The sequence below is a fragment of the Mercurialis annua genome, linkage group LG3, assembly GCF_937616625.2.
Source record: "Mercurialis annua linkage group LG3, ddMerAnnu1.2, whole genome shotgun sequence".
Lineage (NCBI taxonomy): Eukaryota > Viridiplantae > Streptophyta > Magnoliopsida > Malpighiales > Euphorbiaceae > Mercurialis > Mercurialis annua.
Window position 1 is genome coordinate 63,219,763 of NC_065572.1, and position 23,748 is coordinate 63,243,510.

The window sequence follows — 23,748 nt, forward strand, 5'->3', positions numbered from 1 at the left end:
TAAATGATGTTAAAGACTTTTAGTTTCTTCAAGGTAGGAAGATGAAATGCAAAAAATCAACATGTTTTTGTATATAAAGCATTTACTTGAAGTTCAAGTTTGAGTTTTAGGAGCAGTCTTACCCTGTAAATGGTTTGTTAATGTCTCATGGCAAATGTGGCAAATCTTTTTACCTACAATTGATGTTGATCCTAACATAACCTAAACATTGGTAAGTAGTCCCTGTCAGTTTGATAACAAGTTCAGGAACCATTTTCTGGTTCCTTGCTCTTCAAGTATTTTCTTTATGCTGATGTATCGCATAATCCGGAAGCAGAGATTGCTAATGCATCTCGTAACTAATCATCATCAGTACGTCAATATTAATTTCGACGTACAATTCAAGCGACAACTACATATCGTTACCGGGTCTTGAAAATTTAGTTTTGCTAGTACATAAGTCTAGTAAGACCAATATAACTCGAAAACAGAAACGTCAAATGCCAAAACAAAACCGACAAAATAGCATTATTTATAAGAATAGGTTACCAGAAAAATAGATTAAATGATAAAATGTAGAACTCAACAAGTTTACATGCAATAGAGAAGACTGAACTATAATTTTACAAACACAACAAGGTATGGAAAATATCATGCATCTTATGGAGAAATTTTGATTGATGACTCGCAATGGGAAGAGAGGGATTCAGTGGCACATCTTCATTCTTGGCTTTTTGCCTTCTTCTGAGTTGGAAGAATTGTTGCATTACATCAGCACATTCCGATGCCATTATCCCTCGTCGGACTTTCATGTTTGGGTGGAATGGGTGGACTGGAGCAGGTGGCTTATCTGACAGTTCAGATCCACTTCCTCCGTCTCCGTTAGGAAGCAGTCTGCAAAATGTGCATCATATATTAAAACCTCATGAATGTAACAGATCTTAAAACTGAAAGTTATTATAAGTTGAGCTGATACGAATTATTTGCATTGATCGTGGATTACGAGATTAATTTCGTTTCCTGGCACTTTGATATATATATTATCCTATTCCAGCAAATATTTTATATTTCTTTTTGGTCAATCTAAATGCTAGAATTAGTTAAGGCATTCCTGCTAATAGAAGTAAAATGGGAGGGGTAAACATAAATAAAGACTGGTGCAAGTGTATTTCAAAAATAAAAGCCTCAAAAACCAAGCTGATTGCGTTCATAATTCTTTACATTTGGAGTAATTTAATGAGTGATCTAACCACTTCAACAACCAGTTTTCGAAGCAAAGTGGACCAATTATGTTCCTAAACTTTGAAAATGGTACCAATGCCTTATATTGCATGGGAACTTGTTGAATCCAACGACTGAAAGTTTCGTGTTTTATTCCGGAAACACTTCTAAAATTCCAAACCTTTAAAGTTATAACCTACTCTTATAATAATAATTTCGCCATTTTCTATTTCAGTGCGTTTCCGTTTTCATGCAATAGATTCGATGCCTCTTTATTAGAAAGATTAAAAGAATCTTCATCTGCTTCATCCATAAGAATTTCAACAAAATGAAGAGAAAAAGGAGGCGCAACATGCTAGAGTAATGTCTGAGGCAAGAAAATTTTGAAGAAAAGTATACTTGCTTACCTAATCCAGCTTCCGTCAGCACCAAGAAGCTTATTGGGAGCTCCCCATACAAGAGTGTCTATTCTTGCTTGAAGTATAGCTCCAGCACACATAGCGCATGGTTCAAGCGTAACATAAAGGGTCGTCTCCTGAAATTCAACAAAGGCAAAACAATATAATTACATTGTGACATTTGAAAAAGTAATGCTCCTAAAGTGGGATTACAAACCCCTCAGAAAGCATCTGAATTCAATGTCATCTCTATGCATTGTCCTCTAAAAATCATATGGATTACACTATTTAATATTTGCATAATAGGAATAATGACAAATGTTTTGAAGTATGGCACACAGATGGGTCAAGAATGACAACTCAATTCAAGAAGACTATTTTTCTTAGAATTCCAATTTTTAGGATTTTGTTTACCATAAAATTCCAAGTAGTAAACAAAACCTTAAAAAGAGGCTAAAAAGATAAAAATTGGGAGCTGGATCAGCATTACATTGCTGGAAATTCCGATATGAAATAAACAGGACAAGATATACAAATAAGCAAGGAGTTTGAAGCAATCACATCTAGAAATTATGGTTGCTTCACCATATTTAATAGGAAGTTAAGAGGTTCTGAATACAGATAATGATATCTCATTCTCTACTAAAACTAAGGCTCTACAAGCATTAATGATCGACATCTCTTGCAAACACAGTATCCATTCTTGTCTTTATTCCCAATATAGATACATGGTTAATTTGATGTCAACGATTCCAATCACTGCATGCTTAAAGCATTTAGTATACTATATTGCATGATAACTTTTTGAGTCATATGTTTCGGCTTTTTGATTCCAAATCAAAACGCGTCTGAAACTCCAAAATTCTATATCTATAATTAATTCTTGCAAAAGATGATGTTTCTCCGTTCTGCATTTTCTGTTTCAGCATATATGTTTCCATGCTACACAGGTATTCTGCAATGTTTTCATATAGTGGAATTCTAAGCTTAATAGTTCCACACATATCCATATACACATATGGAGAAGTCTTCGAAGTCATTAGCTAATTAGCCCAATGAATCTTCACTCCCGCCGGACCTAGATCGGCAGTAATTCCGATTTTCACCAAACTGAACGAACTAAAGAATCAAGTTTTCTACAATACTTATTCATTTCTTTTGAAGTGCTTTTTCACATTCAATAATTTCAATTAAATGAATCCTAACACAAGGAGCGCTCCTCATCCACCCCTGTACATTTTTTTCATCCTACATATTGTTTGTTTAGTTTTCTAATCTATAAATCAACCTCCACTCCATGTAAATTTCATAAGAAAATTTTGTTTCTTTTCACATGCCACTTCAATCTACTAAATGGGAAACATCTTAAATTATAAAAATCGCAACCAGTTTCCTCAAGAACTTGATCTTTTCAAAGAGGAGACTGGTTCTAAGAATTAAGAAATCACCGAGAGTCTCCAGGTCCGAAGTTGATTTGAAGCCTCCCGTATACAAATCAGCTCTGCATGGGCAGTTGAATCCCTCAACTCCTCCACACTGGAACATCAATCTCTAATTAAAAACACAAAACAAAGCAAGAACCATAAAGATATTATTCAACAGTACTAAGAGAACTTACAGGTTGTGACCACGAGCAATTATTTTTCCATGTTGCACCAGAACAGCCCCAACAGGCACCTCCCAAGTATCGGCAGCTTTCTCAGCTTCTAGCAGAGCTTCTCTCATAAACATTTCATCAATTTTCCGCTGCTCGCTTTCACGTATATATGCCTCTTCCCATTCATCAAATCTGTCTTTTGGAACTTGTATGTTCCGCTGGAGTCTCCTTCTTTTCAATTCTCCTTCCATCTTTTCAGGGCCCAATATTTCAGTTGACTTTGCATCAACCAGTTGCTCTATTGAGCCGCTGACAGACACATTAGTTTTACCCCGACCATAACTTTCCTCTACAACAAATGCCGTAGAAGGCGGTGGTGCAGATGATGATTCCCCAACTTCTTTTTTAGGAGGGAATAGATGAGAACTGTTTCTATCTTGTTCCCGTTTTACTTCAATATTCTTTATATCAGGTGCCCAAATCAGGTTTTCCTCCTCAGATGGAGAGGAAATACCTTTTGATGTCACCCCACTTTTCCATACAGTAGAAGGAGACGATGTGTCTGCCTCAAGCTGTCTTACTTCACTTTTTGAAGAAATTGTGTCGGATGTTTCCCCTTGACCCTGACTAGAAGTTTGCCGCAGGTGATGAGAAGAAGAGGCTTCTTTAGATGTCCTTCTTTCCCTTTCCACATTCTTGTCACTGTTTTCTTCAGGGTCACGGCCAGAAAACCACGCCTCACTACCAGAATCATTTGATGAACCCTTTCCACCAGATTTTCTTGCTGACTTGGGAGTTTCAGCATGTGAACCCCAGCGCAGTCGAACAACATCACCTATAATACTCCACAAGGACCTCCCGGTCCTCTTAGTAACAGTATTACTAACTGTTGTGCTGCCCTCTGGTGCTTTTGTCCCTGCAAGTACCTGAATGGATGAGTCTGTCACATCCCACATTACATCAGAAGGACCCTTCTCTCCAGAACCCCCAGACAATCGCCTTAAGTTCTGTTCCTTCAGCTGCAAGTCTTCTGAACCATAGTGACCTGAATTTTTTTTCTTGTCCTCATTCCCTTCCACCAATTTTTGGTCAGATTTCTTTATCCTTTGGACTTCAGAAGATGACACTTCATGCTTAGCCGTCTCCAGGAATTCTCCCACATACTGCATGGATGACTCCTCAAGACGATAAGCTGAGCCAATAGCATCTTCAGGGGCCAGAGATTTCAAAGGCTCGCCATAAATACGAGCCTTCCCATCTCTGCGATATGGTTCCTCCAGTGAAGTTGGAGTTTTCCCTCCTGAATTTGTATACAAAGCACTAGAGCTGCTTTCAGAAGTTTGTCCAAGCACTTCTTGGGTTGCCAGGCCACTAGTTAAATTAACATGCAATGCATCTCGATCTAGCACTTGGCGTGATGGTGCCGCTGTCATTGCCTGTGAGCCTCTATAATCGCCTTCCTCAACCTGTCGTACTCTTGCTTGCGAAACCATATGCAAGGATGCCTGATAATTGGAAGCCTCTTGAGAAGTTGTTTCCTGAAAATTCAATACTTCAGTAGTCCTGTGAGACTCATTTCTTGATTTAATGTCAGTGATTCTTTCATTAGTTTGATTATCTCTTTCTCTTATTTTTGGAGTGGATTTTGCAGCTTGTGCTGACTTACTTTCTTGATCAGTTATTCTCTTCTCTGAAGTTACTTTAGAATCATAACTTCTTTCTTTATCACTAGCATTAACCATTGATACATTGGTGACATTCACCGATACGTTGGCAATACCTTGGGACCCTTTTCTGGATTGAATTCTCTGAATAGCTTCTTGATCTGCATTGGACATTATAGACTCAGATTGACTCTTCAAATGAGAAACTCTCCCACTATCATCATATCTAGCTTTTGACATTTCGGAGGATTGCTGGGCTTCTCTCCTAAGATTTTCTTCTCCAATGCTTTCACTGGCAGTTTGATGATATCGACTTCTTCTTTCCGCAAGCAAATTTGCATTTACAATCAGGTTTTCTTCTCCGGCACCAAACTGCCTTTGGGACTGGGAAGCAGTTTTTCCATTTTTTCTTTGAATTTCCTGTGTATCAGTAATCTCCTGGTAATCTGTTCTGGTATGAGACTGATCTGAAATGCGGTCTGCTCTCTGATTATATTTCTTTCTTGTTTCTTTATCAAAATTGACTTCCAAAGTTGATTTCTCATTCTGGTCATCAAGACGTTTATATGAACCCTTCCCATACTCTTTCTCACTGGTCCTTGCTGTTCTTGAGCTCAATTGTGAGGAATCTTTAATCGACTGTGTTTCTTCAATCTCAGTAAGTTTCTTCTCAGTTTTCTTTCTCAAATCCCATTCCGCACCAATTCTTACAGCACTAGCTCTCTGCTCGGAATTCTCCTCCACCGCTGCCCTCCTAAATCTATTCTCTTCACTCTGTGACTCTTTCTTATATCCACTTGATGACTCTTCCATTAACCCAATATGCTCATCTTGAGCTTCTCGGTCACTTTCAAAATCTCCTGATGAAGACAATGAGTAATACGATGAAAAACTAGAACTTGCTTTCCTTCCTATCTGATTCTCACCTCTGAAAACACTTTTATTTTCTTCCTTCTCGTCCTTCTCATTCCTCTCATCTTCCTTTCTGTACTCTTTCCTCTCTTCCTTCCTTCGACGCTCTTTGCTTTCTTCATTCCTTCTATTAACTAACTCATATTGACTCTTGGATTCACTCTCCAATAAACGCAATCCAGCATTCTTCTTTCCCCCCTTTCGACACTCATCCCTATAACCACTTCTCCTACCCACCTCAACTCTCGACGAAAAACTCCCACTTTCATCTCCATCACCTAAACACTCCTCACTCAACAAACTTAAAACATCATCAACATCATCTCTACTACTCAAACACCGACGCCTTCCCCGCAAATTCAACCCTCCCAATCCCCCCTTCCTCCTCCCCCTCCCAACTCTCTCCCCACTACCTGTCTCCTCAAAAGAGCACGAAACCTCAAAACAACCATGATCAATATCATCACAACTCGGAACCCGGTAATAATACCGGTCCCTACCGCCAAAAATCAACCTCTTACAAGGTGATAATTGAATTAGAGTAGACTGCCTCAATCCATAACACAAACTAGGGGTTACACTAGGCAATCTATATGTTGAAAATGATGATGCACAACAGCAAGAACAAGAACTACAACATGATCTACTACAACAGTGAGATAAAGATGGGTTCTTTTCGAATGTTTCACTTAATAAAAGCGACCCTTTTGTAGTAAGTGTGAATACAGCTGAACTAATGTAAGTGTTATACATTAAATCTATCAATTAATTAGCATTTGAAAGTTGGATTGAGAATGAGACAGAACTTTTTTTTACCTTAAAAATGTGGGTTTGTCTGTTGCTATGTGAGGTTTTTGATGCAGAAACTGATGGCCAAATCGAATGTCTTAATGTCTGGATTTGGATTGGAAGAGGGTGAATGCTAGAGTACTGTTTTAACTATTTTTTTGTACTTTTGTTGGAAATCGTTTTGAGTTGACTCGCTGAGTTTCTTCTGACTCGGCTCAGCTGGGAATTGAGTCTATATGGGCTTTGTTTATCCTCGGCTTACTGGTCTTGATGGCCCAATAAAGCTATAGGATAAAATTGTTTTTATTTTAGGGCTTTTTACAACGGGCTTTTAAAAAAATAGCTAAAAAGTAAAAATATTTTATAAAAATTAGGGTTAATGTCTTCATGCACGGTGGTGCAGCTGGTGCTGAGGTGGCAATCATTCATTGATATAAAATGACTTCAACCTCAGCTAATTACACCAATAGAGCCGTGACAACTCAACACCGTGCATGAATTTGAGAAAAAGTGGTAGTTCGTGCATGAAAATGAGAAAATTTAAATGTGATTAAAATAAGAAAATGTGTATAATTGGTGAATTTTTATGATATTGACCCTAAAAATTAAATATTGTCGAATAACTTGTAAACACTATCCCGAGGCGTTTGAGAATTAAAAAGTTCTTGTATTTTTATTTCTATTATAAATTCTGTTCTAGCATGTTTTATTATAAAAATAATTTTTGAAAATACAGTTTGCAATTGTTTTTAAAAATATTTTGGAACGCCAATTTTTAGAAGTTAAAAAAAACAGTCTGTAAAATATTTTTTAACAATTTGAAAAATATATTGCAACAGTTTTTAAAAATACATTTCGATGATTTATGTTTTTCCAACACTTTTAAAAAATACTTTTTAGAATATTTTTCAACTGCTTTTAATAATGTTTTCAACTATCTTTGAAAATAATTTCTAAAAAATAAATTTTGAAGCAGTTGCTACTTGCTATCATGGTTTCAATCATTTAACAAAAATTGAAAACATTTTCAAAAGATTTGTAAAATAATGTAAAAATAATTGACCATTCTTCATGAACAAAAGGATGAATATAATTATTTTTAAACTATATATCTAAACTTGGTATAGAAAAACATAAATTCTAAATATAATAAAGAAAACCAACTGCATTATCCTTTTTAAATAAATTAATCTCATTAAATCTCGCAAAATATATTACTAAAATTGAACACCTATAAATATGTGAAGAAACACACTTGTTTATTAAAAAGGTGATGTTATAAAAATTTATCAACTTTGTATCTTTTTTTAATTTTATCGCGCTTTTTAAAATTTGTCATAAAAATACACCAATTTTTATTTTATTTTTCAAGTCCATACACAGTTCTGAGGTGGCATTCATTCGTTGGTGTAATTTGCTGAGATGACGGTTATTTTTAATTAATGAATGAATGACATATCAACACCGTGTATGAATTTAACAAAACATGAAAGTTCGTGTATCTATATGACAAATTTTAAAAATAGTGATTAAATTGAAAAATCATGTAAGTTGATGAATTTTTATGATATACATATTCTAATTAGGACTATTTTAGATTACCAATTGCAATCAGTAAAGGTTTTTTCTCTATTTAAAGAAATTAAATTTGGAATAATAAACTATGAATAAATTCAATTAAAATTTGAAAAGAGAAATCTCTTTTTCACTAATAATAGGTCGTTCGAAATCTAGTAGATTTTCCGGTCCGTGACGAGATTCTATTCGTGGGACTATAACAATTTTTAATCCCTCATTAAATAAACAAACGTCATGCAGATTTTTTACCATTAATATTAAGGCGTTTTCGAAAATAGAATTATGTTAATAGTTAGTGGTTAGTAGTTAGATTGTTTAAATTTTTAAATCAGTCTTAAATCGCCGGTGCTATTGAGCTTCGAAGTCAAAACTTGAGATACTTATGGAAAACTTTAACCACTTAGGCTAATCCTCACACTTTAATAGGTTATTATTTTTGTATTGTATGTTCATATTTTTAAAATGGGTTATTGTCAGAAATTCTTTTTTTTTATTGAAACATAATCTGAAAAATATAGCATCAAAAATTCCAATTTTCTATTTTGCAGCATTATATAGCCGATATTGCTTTATACGATATTGTTTTCATTATTGAAACGGTTAGAATGGTATATTTTTATGAAAAATAAAACATAAACCAATAACTGGACTATAAAATAAAAAAATTGGAATTTATGTTTGAATAAAAAAAAATAGATGGAATACACTGTGACATTAACCCTTAAAACTTGATTAAAATTCAATTGTGTAGTTGTTTGGCATATTCACTTTTGACAAAATATTTTGCTAATGAATGAGATTAGGAAGCGAGTAATTTAATTTTAAGACGTTCTTTTCAGTGTGACAAATGATTAGAGGTGACATTTTTGACTAAAGATTATTAACTCTTGACCTGTGAAGTTAACCATGTTTCCATATTTAAAAAGGGTTTTCCTTAATATATCCAATTAGTATTTATTTTTTAAATATAATCTAAAAACTTCTAACTTCACACTCTAATATTTTTAATTCTTTTTTATTTTATGGCCCCGTTTATGTTTTATACATTATTTATCACATAAATGGTATTGTATTTTGCCGTGTGATTGAAAAAACGAAGTTAAATAAGGCACTAAGACTATATGTATTATAAAATGAAAGGTTGGAATATATTATGTCACGTTTTCTAGAATATGCTTGAATAAAAAAAGCAAAAAATGAGGTTATATATAGGAAAAATAATCTTTAAAAAAAGTATACTATTCTATAATTTTTTATATATAAAATATCAAATTTATAAATATTCTACATAAATAGAAAATCAATAAAAGGACATTTAAGTTTCATAATCTTTTCCATATATTAGAAATAGTTTATTTTTTATAAAATATAGTATAACTTATGTAATAGAATTATAATAAAACGGGTAACGCGTAGTTAAATGACTAATTTATACTTTATAACAATCAGATAAATAAATATAAGGAATAATTACAAATTAATACACGAACTTTGCCTAATTTGCAATTACAACATGAACTTTGAAACTTGGCAAAATGGTACACCAACTTTTAGGTTTTTGGCAAATTGTTACACCAAACAATCATTCAACAATATGTGGCTATATATTATAATGTCCACGCTAGTGTTTTTCTAGCTTCATGCATCAATTTGTCAAAAATAAAAATTGGTGTACTAATTTGTCAAGTTTTTAACTTCGTGTTATAATTGCAAATTAAGGTGAAGTTCGTATATTGATTTGCAATTAATTCTAAATATAATCTTTACAAATATAACTAGAATAAACTTAGTTTTGTAGCCAACTAATTTACTAAGTTTAGATGACATGCAGATTGCATCTTCATTACATCAACTTTTCTAAAAGACTAGAAATGGTTGATAAAGAAAGGAAACAACTTCTTAAATCATGCATCATAAAATTAGAAATATTAAATATTTTTAAATTTATATTCTTTTTTTATTAAAGAAATTACTCATTAATAAATGTAAAGATTCTAAAAATTTTGAACAACTATCAGGATTGAACTATCTTAGCATAGATAGGCTCCAACTCAGACTGAAACCAGATTTCTTTTTTAAAAATAGATATCATATTTTTAAAAGATAGATATAATTTATAGTGCATTTAGGACTACATAAAGATTAAATTTAGACTGTAAAAAAGTTAAAAGTTTATTAAAACTTAAAGGGTTAATTGCAAATTCATACACGAACTTTACCCTAATTTGCAATTACAATATAAACTTTGAAACTTGGCAATGTTAGTAACCAACTTTACACTTTTGGCAAATCAATACACCAAACACGAAAAACACTAACGTGGACATTGTAATATACCGCCATGTGTCGTTGCGTGATTGGTCGGTGTACCAATTTGCCAAGAAATAAAAGTTGGTTACTGACATTACCAAGTTTCAAAATTTATGTTGTAATTGCAAATTAGGGTAAAGTTTGTGTATGCATTTGCAATTAACCCAAACTTAAACTCAGACTGAAAAATTTGGATTTTATCACTAACAATTACAATTATCATGGTGGACAAATCAAAAAATAGAACTAATAATACAAGATAAAGGAAAAATAATAGGTAAGCCTAATAATACAGTTTTACTATGATTTATCCATGTATATATTGTTATTTATTGGTGCAAAACATTAACTTCTTATTGTGAGTTATCTTACAGGAAAAAACAATTTTCATTTTCAAGCTGCAAGCTGAGAAGAAATCGGATTCCAAAGATTAGTCATTAACAATTTAGAAGGTAAAGATAAACTCAAATACATGATAAGTAAAGATTCAATTTTATAATTGAAAATATCAGAGGCCGCATTCAAGGAGGCATCATCCACATTCAGATTAATATTACCGATCTACTGAAATTAATTTGCAAGTCCGAAATTGATTCGAAACAATGAAGAATACGTAATAAGTTTCTAACCATATCAAGATTCTTTGGAACAAACAAAAGAGTGTCGTCAGCGAATTGCAGAATAAAAATCGGTTTTGCATACCCATCCACAAGAATACCATCTAACAACCCCAAACTAGTTGCTTTAAAAATGATTACCATTAAATCGTCGACTGCCATGACAAATAACATCGGAGAAAGAGGATCTCTCTGTTTGACCCCTCTACCATATAGAAATTCTTAGAAGGATTTTATTAATAAAACCAGACAACTGTTGGCTAACACTTTGGACAAGAGTTTAAAAACTTCGTTGATGAGACTGATAGGGAGAAAATTCTTGATGTCAAAAGCTCCTCTTAGCATAAGAATAAAAACTAAAAAATATGTGTTTAATTTAGAAGGAAGAGTCTGTCCCATTATGAAAAAAATGCAAAATAAGTCAAGAAAATATTGCTTAATAAAATGTCAGGCTCGTTTATAAAAGAAGATATTAAAACCAATCGGCTCCGGAGCCTTGTTATCATCGCAACCCGGTAAAGTTTCTCAAATTCCTCTTCGGTAAAAGCCATAATCAGCTCTGCCAAATGATCTTCTGTGAGAGGCTTAATAACCAAATCATCAAGAGAAAAATACACACTATGGTTCGACTTGTACATGTTTTTGAAGAAAATTTGAATAATGTGCCTTATGTCATCCGAAGAAGAGTAAGATAAATCGTCAAACGTGATTTTACCGATCAAATTAGAACGAGAATGAACAGATGCTACTGTGTGAAAAAAAACTTTGTATTCCTGTCTCTAAAAAGGTTCCAGTTTACTCTTGATTTATGATGTCAAAGAGATTCAAGTTAATTAGAAACCAAATTAAAATCTTCATGAAGGGTTGCCCACCTATCCGAATTCTCCTCTGAGATCAGCCCTCTATCCATTTTACCTTCCAGAGATTGAATCTCAAGCTGAATCTTATCAAACTTGGTGTTTAAATTGCCAAAAGAATCCTTATTCCAAACTTTGATAATATTGTGAAGCTCCCTTAACTTGAACACAAGATTATCACCTAGCGAATTATAAGAGATTTAAGACCAAGAATCACTGATCAAATTTGTAAAAGAAGGAGCTTTCCACCAAGTTTTGATTGCTTTGAAAGGTTTAGGACCCAAATCCACAGACAAAGCCGGAAAAAAAAGAAGGGATATGATTTGAGTAGTTCCTAAGACCTTTCAAAATCAGATTAGGTCATAAGGAAAAACCCGAGGAGGACACAAAACATCTATAAGTCCTCGATCTAGAATTATTGTTCTGCCAAGTGAATAAACGACCATTTAAGTTAACCTCAATTAGATTAGAAGTCTGAATGAATTCCTAGAAAGTTTGCATTCTTAAAGTATAACCCGAAAATTTAAGCCTCTTTGTAGGATGCATAATCTCATTAAAATCTCCCATCAAAAAACAAAGTTTGTTAGTCTGTAATTCTTACACAATGACATCCCAAAGAGCAATTATATCAACTGACAGAGCAACCATAATCCAAAATATACTTGAACTGGAGAGAAGAAAACTCAAAGTCAATACTAATCCAACGCGAATGAGTGACAATACGAAAGGGGAACACAATATTGGAATCAGGCAAGGCCTTCTGAAGCTCCCGAAGAAGGAGAAAAACAAAAACCATAATTATTTGAATGCCACAAACGTCTAATCAAGAGCTCATCAAACAACTTAGAAGATGAGTTTAAGACATTAAAGATCTAATAATACGCTGTTTTCTAGCAAAAAATAAACTACCACGACAATTCCAAGCAATGCAATTAAAGTTACTAATCATTAAAAGGATTAAAAAACCTCGAGGCATAGAAATCTGTTATACCATATTTGGGGTCTCTTTGTCCAGGGCCTATATCAAAAGCCTCCAAATTTCATCTTGGTTTTCAATAGAGAAGAGACCCAACTACATGCCAATATCCCACATTTTCTTTGCTTCCAAGGAACAACTGTATTCTGAGAACTCACATTGTCCTTGCTCAAAGTATTCATGCTCTTGTCTGACTGCATAGAAGTTGAACTGTTATGCCGAGTTCAGAATAGATGTAGGAGTATATGATCTTTGTTTTTTGTGTTTCGTGACAAAGAAAGAGTATAGGTTCGGGAAGGCTGCTTTTGAGTTGATGGAGTTAATCGAAACAATATCATAGGATAGAGCTTGGATAGGATAATGGTCCTTGGAATGCAAAGTGTGATCCTTGTTTAAAGATGAATCAACAAACTAGTCCTCTGAAAAAGCAGATTTCTTAAACTAAACCTCAACAATATCAGTACGAACGTCTTCATCATCAAAAACTGAGCTCGATTCTGCGTTTCTGATGTCCATAATATCCGGTATATCAGATTCCTGAGCATGAATGGTGAGCTCCTTGCCATCAATAATAACAGGTTGGTCATAATCAGTCCGGAATTTAGCTGTTGAAATAAGGACAGATCCTGAGTTCATCTTTTCCTTGTTTAAAACCCATGGTGAAGCATAAATAGAATTGCCCAAGCTATCACGCACAAGTAAAAAGAATTTTTCATCCCATGCCTTAATAGGAGTGCGGGAATTGATATCCATACAAAACGCTCACCTGATAAAAAGTGACCATCACAAGGCTTGTAGTTGGTAAAGAAACTAGATAAAGAATTAAAGATACATTCAAATTGAATCCTATCTTCCTTAGAAAAGTAATTAATGAGAACAAAGACTCCTCAAAACAAAGAGAAAGATTCAAACATAACTCCCCGATTTTGAAGAAACTTCTTAACATCTAGGAGGTTTGGAAGTCGCTTGATTGAAGTTATAACTACAGTTGACGATTGATCCGAAAAATAAGTGAAAACAATGGGTTTCAGGTCAACCACCCTGTATGATCGCGAGTCCCTAATTAAAAGAATAACATCTTTTTAACTACTGCAATTCCAAAAGTAACGTTCTTGAACGGCATGGGAGCTGGCTTAGGTTTAGAAAACCGAGAAATAAAGGCACATAAAACGTATGAGCCAATATTATTCATATCTATAAAGAGTATCACCAATCTGATCATGATCATCTAAATGGAAAATCCAAATCCCATATTCTTGAGGTTCTTCTTACGAGCTGTGGTAACTCATCCCTTAATATTTAAATTTAAGGAACGGTCTTTGTAAATCGGAATGAAATCAATGGTCCGAAAAAATTTCGAAATAAATCATCGGAAGTAAACCTGCGGAAGACAGGTCATGAAGTCTGGAACTGTTGCCGGTCGGTGCTGGGGAAAGTACTGCGTCGCTATCGCCTCTGCTAGGATTTTTTTATTTTCTAACTCTTTCAAATATTTTATATATTTGTTTTTTAGTTTTTGGTATTTTTATAAAATTTTAAGACAACTTGATATTTTTATAAAAATAAAAGTTAATCTTTGTACAAATATTTTCACTATTTTTTTTTTTTGATAAAAAAGAACCCAAAACAGCTAATAGGAGGACTAGCTGACTTCTTTCATCATAAAGAATAAATCATTAAGCAAATATTAAAGTCTAAATCGTCAACATCCCTAAGAAAAGTCTTGATCGTCAACTTTTTTTTTTCTTCAAAAAAAAAATCACCTAATTAAAATTATTGTTTCAAAATTGCGTGCGTCTGACTCCACTAGGAGTGATTAATCTCCAAATGTGTGGGCTAAATTTATTTAATTCTAGTATTTCTCTTGTTTGTATTTATTGAAGTAAACTGTTCATTTTCCTCGGGCCTATGTCTTAAATTTCTTTTTCGACTCTGGCGTTAAAAAATTGTCTATTTTATTTTATTTTATTTTATATTTTATTATTTTAATTATACCTTATTTTTTTGTTTATATAATAAAATTATTCAATTGACCAGTTTAAAGATAAAATTAAATTTATTTTTATTAAAAAATATAGATAAGTTTTTTATTTTTAAAAACTAACTAAAAACTATAATTATCTTAAAAATAATTTAAATTTTTAATTAATTTAATTAAATTTAAATAAATTTTAAATATGTACAATTAATATATGCTATACATGGAGAACATTTTCGATTTTTTTACATGAAAAAAACGTCAATTTAATATTCCAGGATACAATTGAAACAATAAAATGCGAAATAAGGTAAAATCGACAAATTTTCGATGTTATAATAGGATCAAAAAGAGGTTACAAGATCGAATTTTTGCCTTTTCTTTTTCATAGAAATATTTAAGCATTTTACCACTTGCCATGAATATTGTAACAATGGTGACTTGAACCCTCCAACTTTCCAACATATCCTGAAGATAGGTCCGGACTCTTGAATTTCCAAATACACGGCGAAAATCTTTTCACTATGTTACACTCTAATTAATATTATGCAACAAGATGTCAACAAATTACAAATCAACCCAAAATGTCAATCTCTACAGCAACATATATCTAGAATAGATGGACTAAAAATGACATTTAAGTACTGTATTCTAAGAAAAATAATAAAATTTAAAGATGGAATTGTCAATATAATATGTATAATAATTGGAGAGTAATATACCATTATAAGCCTCCATCATAGAATTACATATATTATGTAAATAAGAATGTATTGTCATAAATTTCTAGAAGATTATGATTTAAAGCAATTTTATCGATGGATGGAGTTGAAAAGCTATCTGCAATAAAAAAAAAATTTAGTTTGACAATTGAAAATTTTCAACATTGTAGAGCTGTTTATGTGATATCAATCTTTTTTGAATGTTGCTTTCATTCTAGTATTGATATTTTTATCTTTAGTAGTTTATATGAATTTTGTATAATAATTTAATAACAATAATAATCTTTTTTTTTTCTTCATTATTTTGGTATCTAATCACTATATTAGATTTCAATTAATTTATATTTAAACTAGTGTGATAATATAAACTGTAAAACTCTCGAATAAATTTTAAAAGCAGTTATACCATATATTTAGGATGTAATTTAATTTCTTTATTAAACTAGTCGATCTAAATACTCGATACTCGATAATGTTAATTTTATGTTGCATGCATCTGAATTTTATTATGCAATTTTATAAAGATTTCATAAATTATATAAAAATTATAAAACTGCAAACTGAAATTTAATAACTGAAGATACACAAATTAATTTAATTAGTGAATTTGGTGTGAGAATATTTATGTGTACATCAACTAGACTTGCAAACAAATCTTTGGACTAGTGATTCGCAAAAGAATCTTTGATTAATTTATAGTTTATATTTTAAATTATACTATAGTTTATTCAGTAAAGCTATATCATGATTAATTGTAGCTTTAAAATGAAAAATTGGATCAGCTGAGAAGTACTTCTAGAACAAAGTTATATCACAAATCTGAAAAATAAAAAAAGGTCAATAAATTTAGATAAATACTAGCAGTTGGGTGAACACGTAAATACTAGTTGACGAGCCACCATTATAATAATTATTTTATGTTTGAATTGTATTCATTTAATTTGCAATCCTCAAATTTTGATTGAGATTGATGCTTAATTTTCTTTAAATTGCCCCGTTGTTAGGGGTAAGCACTTTTTTTAATTTAAACTGAATTAACTGAATAAATGGAATTAGTTAAATCAAATTAAACTATTCTTTAATTTAATTTAATTTTGATTAAATCTCTGGATATTTGTAAAACCGAATGAATATATATATATATATATGAAATATGTTGAACACACGTCAAATGTTTCTTTGTAGCTATATCTACCACAGTTTATAAGGTTAACTAATTCAAATTCAGTATTTAGTTATCAAATTAGTTTCTTTAATAAAAAAAATCACATATTATTTAAATTTTAAACAAATATTTTTATTGCCAAATAACTTCTGTAAAATTTGGTTTAGTTTAATGTTAAGCCAACAATGTGTATAATGATAAGTCCTTTTTTTTGTTTTATCACATGAGAGGGAGAATTTTAGCTCTTGTGAAAAAATAAATACAATGATAATGTTTTATTAGAAGTAAAAGGTCCAAACCAGCTCTTGTGAAAAAAATACAATGATACCCGTCTCTTTTTTTTAAGAAATCTTATACACAATAATAAATCTTTTTTTCTCTCATTTAGGAGGTGGTTTTTAGCTATTTTTAGCCAAAAATCACCCTCCCGGCCAATCTCCCAAATTCAATTTTTTTTAGTTCTTCCATAATTTTTGTTTTTTTCGGAGGTGGTTTTTAGCTTTTTTTTAATAATTGAAAAAGAAAAACGCTTTTGGAAAAATTTAAACTCACGACCTAATAGTTTACTGTTCAAATTATAACATTTGATTAGTTGTAGCTAATTAGACATACTTATTATAAAAATTAAATTTTTTCTGATCTTTTGTTTATGGTTAAACATTATAATTTCGTTAATTATGCTTAATTTCATAAGTATTTTGCAATTGAAAAATAAATAAATTTGACTATAGTTGAAAAAATAAAAAAAATGATATTGAAATTATATAAATAATAAAAAAAATTAATGAACAAGCCACTAATAATGAATCCAATTTGAAATCATGAAATTTAACCGAATATCCAATGATTAAATTAAATAAATCAAACAAGAAGCTGCATTCTAGAACAAATAAGAAATAATAAGCCTCTCAAGAAAAATAAAAATAAAATAAAATGAATATGATAGGTGGTTATGTTGAACCAATTACATACTATTATATACGACATTTTTGTTTTAAAGTGAAGTCTGGCGTGACTTTTTTAGTGTTTGTTGACTTCAACTCAAATGTGTGTTCTGTATTAAATTTTCCTAAGTATTTTCTCTTTGTTTTTGCATTTCAAGCTGTTGAAATGTCAAACCCCACGCTGGTTGCTATATACATTTTTTTTAAGCCCATCCGGTTTCCAAGACTTCGCCCTAACTAATCCGGATCCGACCCGCGTCGCGCACCTGGCATGGTAGGTGAGTCTGCCAGTGGGAATTTTCTGCATTCACAAGGACTCGAACCCGAGACCTTGCTTAAGCGATACCAAGCCGGTTACCACTTGGACCAACTCCCATTGGTTGGTTGCTATATACATTTGTTATATGCATAACACATGTGTAGGGCTTTACATTTGGCTTTTCGGTATGGTGCAAAATTATCAATGTCTAAACCGTCCGGTTATTTTTAAAGTTAAAAATCGCACCAAGATAAAATTTAATTTGGTTTAATTTAATTTTTGGATTAAATAATCTAAAATATTTTATTTTAAAAAACAGACGGCTGGTTCGTCCATGGAAGACGAACCGAATCCAATTCATCTTTCTCACGAGTCTCGGGGATGTTTGCTAGAAGGATGTGGCGGGTCGGAAGGCAATAGGGTTAGATGAATATAACAATTTTTAAATTATCTTATTTTGTTTAATAAATTGAAAAAAAATTAATTTTATGTTTAAAAAAATTATTTTAATTTAATTGATTAAGATTTTAAATTAGATTTTAAAGATGAAGGATTTATGAAACTTTTTGAGTGAAAAATAATTTAATTATTCCCGATATTTAGTATTTTTGAATAATTTCATCCCTTTAATAAGAAAATCGTCCAAATTAAAAATGGCTTAATTGCATAAAAAATCACCAAATTTCGCGTGTTTTTGGTATTTAACATAATCTTTTTTTTTGGCATAAAAAATCACCAACTTTCATTTTTTGGCATATTAGTCCACGAGTTGTGAAACAGCGCCGTTTTGAATGTAAAATGGCGCCGTTTTACGTTAAGACGGCGTCGTTTTGCGCTTAATTTTTCAAAGAAAAAGTCATGTGGACGAATATGCCAAAAAATGAAAGTTGATGATTTTTTATGCCAAGAAAAAACGATTATGTTAAATACCAAAAACACGCGAAAGTTGGTGACTTTTGGTGCAATTAAGCCATTAAAAATTGAAGGTACTATTAAACTTCAAAGTTGTACATTTGAAACAATTATCGATTTTATAACGTTAAGGTGTAATTGAAAAGGAGATAAAAAAAGTGGATATATTTTGGACATTAGGCTTTAAATTGATAAATAAAATATTCAAGAAATAAAATTTAATAGTAGTATTTTTGAACAATTATTCTTTATTGACTTAAACTTCCACTAAATTAAACTATTCAACTTGAAAGCTGAAATTTATAAAAAAGAACATGTTGAAAGCCGATGATTAAATCACCATTGCCTTTGTATAGAAGTAATTATTTAGTAATAATTTTTTTTCTTCTAGCAATGAAGTCTTCTAATCACTTTGGAAATAAATTTTTTCTTTTGATTAGTGTTTAACCTCAAACAGAAAAAACAGACTGATAAACCTCTGTCAGAATCGCCCTTTGCTCATCGAGCAAGGTGTTTAGCAGCATGCCATGTTCCAGTTAAGAACTTTTTACCGCGTTTTTTAGTTACAAAAGACCAGAAAGTTAAAATAAAATACGAAGAACTAAATAAATAAAATACGTAAAGTATAAGGACATTATGATAAGTTTTACTATGTAAAGCATAATATATTTTAGGTCCCTGCACTTGTTTTGTTTGATATTAGATCTCTATAATTTTTATATCAAAATCAAATCCCTCCACTTTTAATTTATAGATATTGGATGCCTACATTATAAAAAATATTAACGGTATCCATTCAACGAAAAGATTATAATTGAGGAACTTAATTTTGCCAAAATATTTATAGAGACTAGTTTTTTTTTTAATAAAATTTAAGTAAATGAAAAAAAGCTTAGTCCAGTATCAATGGATGCGCGAGGAATACAAGCATTTTATTTTTGGAACAAATACACCTAATATTTTTAAAATTTAAAAGAACAAAAATTAGATAAATAAAAATATTAAAACATAATATCAAAAAACGAATAAATATAAAAACCAAATATTTTTTTTTCAAGGTTGTAATGCTCCTTCCGTCCCACAAAAATAGTCCAAATTGTTATTTTGGGCGTTCCAAAATATAGGTCAAGTTCTATTTAGTTTAGTTGAGATATTAAATTTATTCTTAATGATTCAACCATTCAAATTATCTTCTCCGAATTATCATTTAATAATTTTCAATATAAAAATTAGTAACAAATTTAGTTTTTTAAAATTTATTTGTAATCTTAATAAGCAATTGATGTTTTCAAAACATATAATTAAAATTATCTAAAACATTTAGATAATTAATGGAAGGATATTATAGGAAGATAGTAACTTATAATAACTAATTTAACTTCTATTTCTTAATTTCCGCATAACTCAATTAGGTACAGTCGACCCTCTGATAATTAATACACATGGTGGATTAAAAATTTATTAATTATTAGAATTATTAATTTAATTAATTTATATAAAAAAAATTTATAAAAGATATTTTAAAGCATCTACATTAATAGACCTAATATTAATATTATATTATAAAAAAAACTAACTAAATACACTTTATAATCACTCAATTTAAAAGAAATAATTTTATATTCAATTTAAAAAATATCAATTGATATCAAACTAAAAAATAATTATTAAAAAGTTGTATTCATAAAGTAAAATAATTTTTAATATTTTTTATACTAGAAATACTTTACTTATTTTAATTTGTTTATCTAATAACTTCTTTTAAAATTTGTCAAAAGAATAAAAAAGTCATAATTTGATGGTATTTTAACTTCCACTTTATGGATTAAGGTTAGTATTGCCTCAAATAAATCATCAATTGTTATATATTTTTTTAAAAAAATCTCTCTAATAATTAATATTCATATAAAATATATTTTAATTTTATTAATTATTAAATAATAGAATTATTAATTATCCGACGTGGAACAAAGTTGGTTCTCTCAATTTTCTATTAATTATTAGAATTATTAATTTATAGAATATTAATTATTAAAGGGTCGACTGTATATCTTTGTGGGACGGAAAAAGTAGTAGACAAATCTAAAACTTATGAACAGTGAATGAATTAGGAGGAAAATACAAAAAGTATATATATAAGACAATTTAATGATATGGTACTGTAAGAAAATCAGTTGTAAAGTGTACTAACGTAAACTATTAGGCAAATATATATTTGAGTCCTTATATTTATTAATTTTTGACATTAAGTTTTTATACTTTTACTTATCAACATTGAGTCTTTATAATTTTCATTTTATACCCACATGTTTCCCATCCACGAAAATAACATATATGTACTTCACGCATTGTTAATACAATTAATATAAATTTTTATTTGTTTCATACTTTTCCTTTATTAAAATTTAGGCCATGTATTATTTTTTTAAATATGAAGTTCAGTTGATTTTTTTTTATAATCATTAGTTGTTTAATTATACTTTTAAAAATTTTATACTAAACATGTAACATTTGAATACATATTAAGTAAATAATATTTGAAATTTATATTTAAACAAATATCATATTCAGTCATTTAAAAGTTTAAAAATTTGATTTTTAATGAATTATTTAAATAATAATTTTAAAATATTTACTTTTTAATTTAGTTTCATTTTTATTTATGATTTTTATAATATTATACATATATAATATTAAATAATAAGAGAAGTATTGAAAATTATATTTCCAAATTTTATTAATTTCTTTAAAAATTAGATAAACTAAGTTTAATTTTAGTTTTAAATTTATAAAGTATGACATTGATCACAAAATGACTTAATAAACTTTATTTTATAATTGTAGTTTAAATTAAAAAGATTATTTATAATAAATAATAAAAATTACCGACTTAGTTTTTAATAGTTCGATAAGTTGAGTTAACTAAAAAATGTTAGAATTTAATCGATAAAAATAAAGAATAAGAATGCATTATATAACAGTAGAAAATTAGAGGATTAAAATAGATTTCTTTTATTTGAATTCACATCGTATTCTTTAAGGAAATAAAAAAAGTTAAGAAAATATTAAAAAAAAAAGAATTTAAACGTTAATAGAGTAAAAAACATTGCATTTATTAAACCATTAAACTTTATAAAAATATATTTTTATTTATATTTGTGTCAAAAGTAAATTTAAGAATAAATTTAAAAATAAATTTAAAAATAAATTTAAAAATTATATTAAAATTTAGTTTTTTAATTAAATTGTTTGACTTTTAGTTGATTGATACCAAAAAAGAACGAAGGACTAAAATGTTAGCAAAGAGAAAAGCGAGAAAGCATATTTTTTAACCTTTAAATAAGGAGGATGAAAGTATAATCATGACTTATGAGATTTAGAGTTATTTGCTCATAAATATCTATATTTTTAATTTTAAAAAAAATATGTCACTCAGAAAAATGAAATGCGTGCACTATTAGTGCCAGTGGATAATCTAGTTCTTATTTATTTTTTATTTTTGCTGACGCTAATTTTTAAATTATTATAATTTTGGTATGAATTAACATTGATAATATTTTTGTGACGGAAAATGTCTACAAAATTAAAAGTGTGAAGAATTAATATTGATAAATAAAAATGTAACCTAATGCTAAAAAAAAAGGCAAATCATTTAATTTTTAAATAAAAATAAAAATTATAATTTATATGGAGATATAAAAATAATTTGTTCTAAACAATAATGGAACCCCTAGTTGTAAGAATTTCCAAGAAACTTAAAAACTACTATTAGTCTATTACCATAAGCATTTCCACTTTAAACTTACCTAAAAAAATTCAACAAATATTCTTTCTTAAATTGTTATTTTTCCTAATTCTAAAAGTAGTAGAAAATGGCATTCTAGAATGGAAGAATATTCAATTCTCGCACAATTTTTTTATTTTAGATATTTCTCTCTCAAAAAAAAAAGTGCCTATTATTGTAAATATTGAGGTACAAATACAATTAGCAGAGTATTTTGACAAGTTCTTGCTCATAAAAACAAGGCTTAATTCCTTAAAAAAACCCCACCTTGCACTTTTTCTTCGTTTATACCCTGACCTTGTAAAAACACCATTTGTACCCAATTTTGGATTTTTATGTTTCATCTCTACCCAAAAGCATTAAATTGTACTTTTTCCATTTGGAAAAGAGTTTAAAACATACTTTTTTCTATTTTAAAATATACAAATAAATCCTTAAACTTAAAAAATAATCAAATACATCCAAATAATTAATTAATTTTTTTAATTTGATAAAATAATAAAAAATTAAAAAAAATTATTATTATTTTTAATTTTTTGTCGGAAATATTTTTAAAAAAAATTAAAAAAAAAACTCGAAATATTTTTTAAAAAAATTAAAAAAATTATTATTATTTTTTAATTTTTTGAAAAAGATGGTGTTTTTGTATTATTAATAATATTAATATCTAATTAGTATATAAGTTAAAAATGAAGGATTGTTTTAAACTTTTTTTCAAATGAAAAGAGTACAATTTAATGCTTTTGGGTAGAGATGAAACATAAAAACTCAAAATTGGGTACAAATGGTGTTTTTACAAGGTCAGGGTATAAACGAAAAAAAAATGCAAGGTGGGGTTTTTTTAAGGAATTAAGCCTAAAAACAACAACTATTAATAATATAAAAAAAGCAGTTGGGGATTATTAATTATAATTCAGTTGTCAAAAAGGACTAATCATAGTCTTTCTAATTAAAAGATAAAATAATTAAGTCAATAAAAAAAATTAACCTCAAGTTCCTAAAATCATTAGTCTACGTTCAAATCGTTCCAATTGCGCCATCTTTATTTTCTTTCTTCTTCTTCTTCGTCTTCTTCTTACCCATTTC

General features: G+C 29.7%; 1 protein-coding gene across 2 annotated transcripts; it reads right to left on the reverse strand.

The window, feature by feature from the left end:
- Window positions 1–480: 480 nt before the first annotated feature.
- On the reverse strand, window positions 481–6,721 carry LOC126673194 (tRNA(adenine(34)) deaminase, chloroplastic). Of its 2 annotated transcripts, XM_050367207.2 has the most exons (4): window positions 3,217–6,720; window positions 3,047–3,134; window positions 1,608–1,735; window positions 481–873 (listed from the first exon to the last, which is right to left on the reverse strand). In XM_050367207.2, the coding sequence occupies exons 1-4, from the start codon at window positions 6,522–6,524 to the stop codon at window positions 603–605; spliced, it is 3,795 nt and encodes a 1,264-aa protein (XP_050223164.1). In that variant the 5' UTR covers window positions 6,525–6,720; the 3' UTR covers window positions 481–602. The 2 variants fall into 2 exon arrangements, 1 of the variants encoding a protein (XP_050223164.1); XR_008790300.1 differs by lacking the exon at window positions 3,047–3,134 and having other exon boundaries at window positions 739–873; window positions 3,217–6,721.
- Window positions 6,722–23,748: the final 17,027 nt, after the last annotated feature.

Excerpts from the sequence above, each read along its gene's own strand:
- LOC126673194 (XM_050367207.2), bottom strand. The coding sequence starts at position 6,524 with ATGTATAACACTTACATTAGTTCAGCTGTATTCACACTTACTACAAAA. Across the intron at positions 1,736-3,046 it reads TTCGGACCTGGAGACTCTCG|GAGACGACCCTTTATGTTAC; the intron begins GTGATTTCTTAA and ends GTTGAATTTCAG. Across the intron at positions 874-1,607 it reads GCTGACGGAAGCTGGATTAG|ACTGCTTCCTAACGGAGACG; the intron begins GTAAGCAAGTAT and ends CACATTTTGCAG.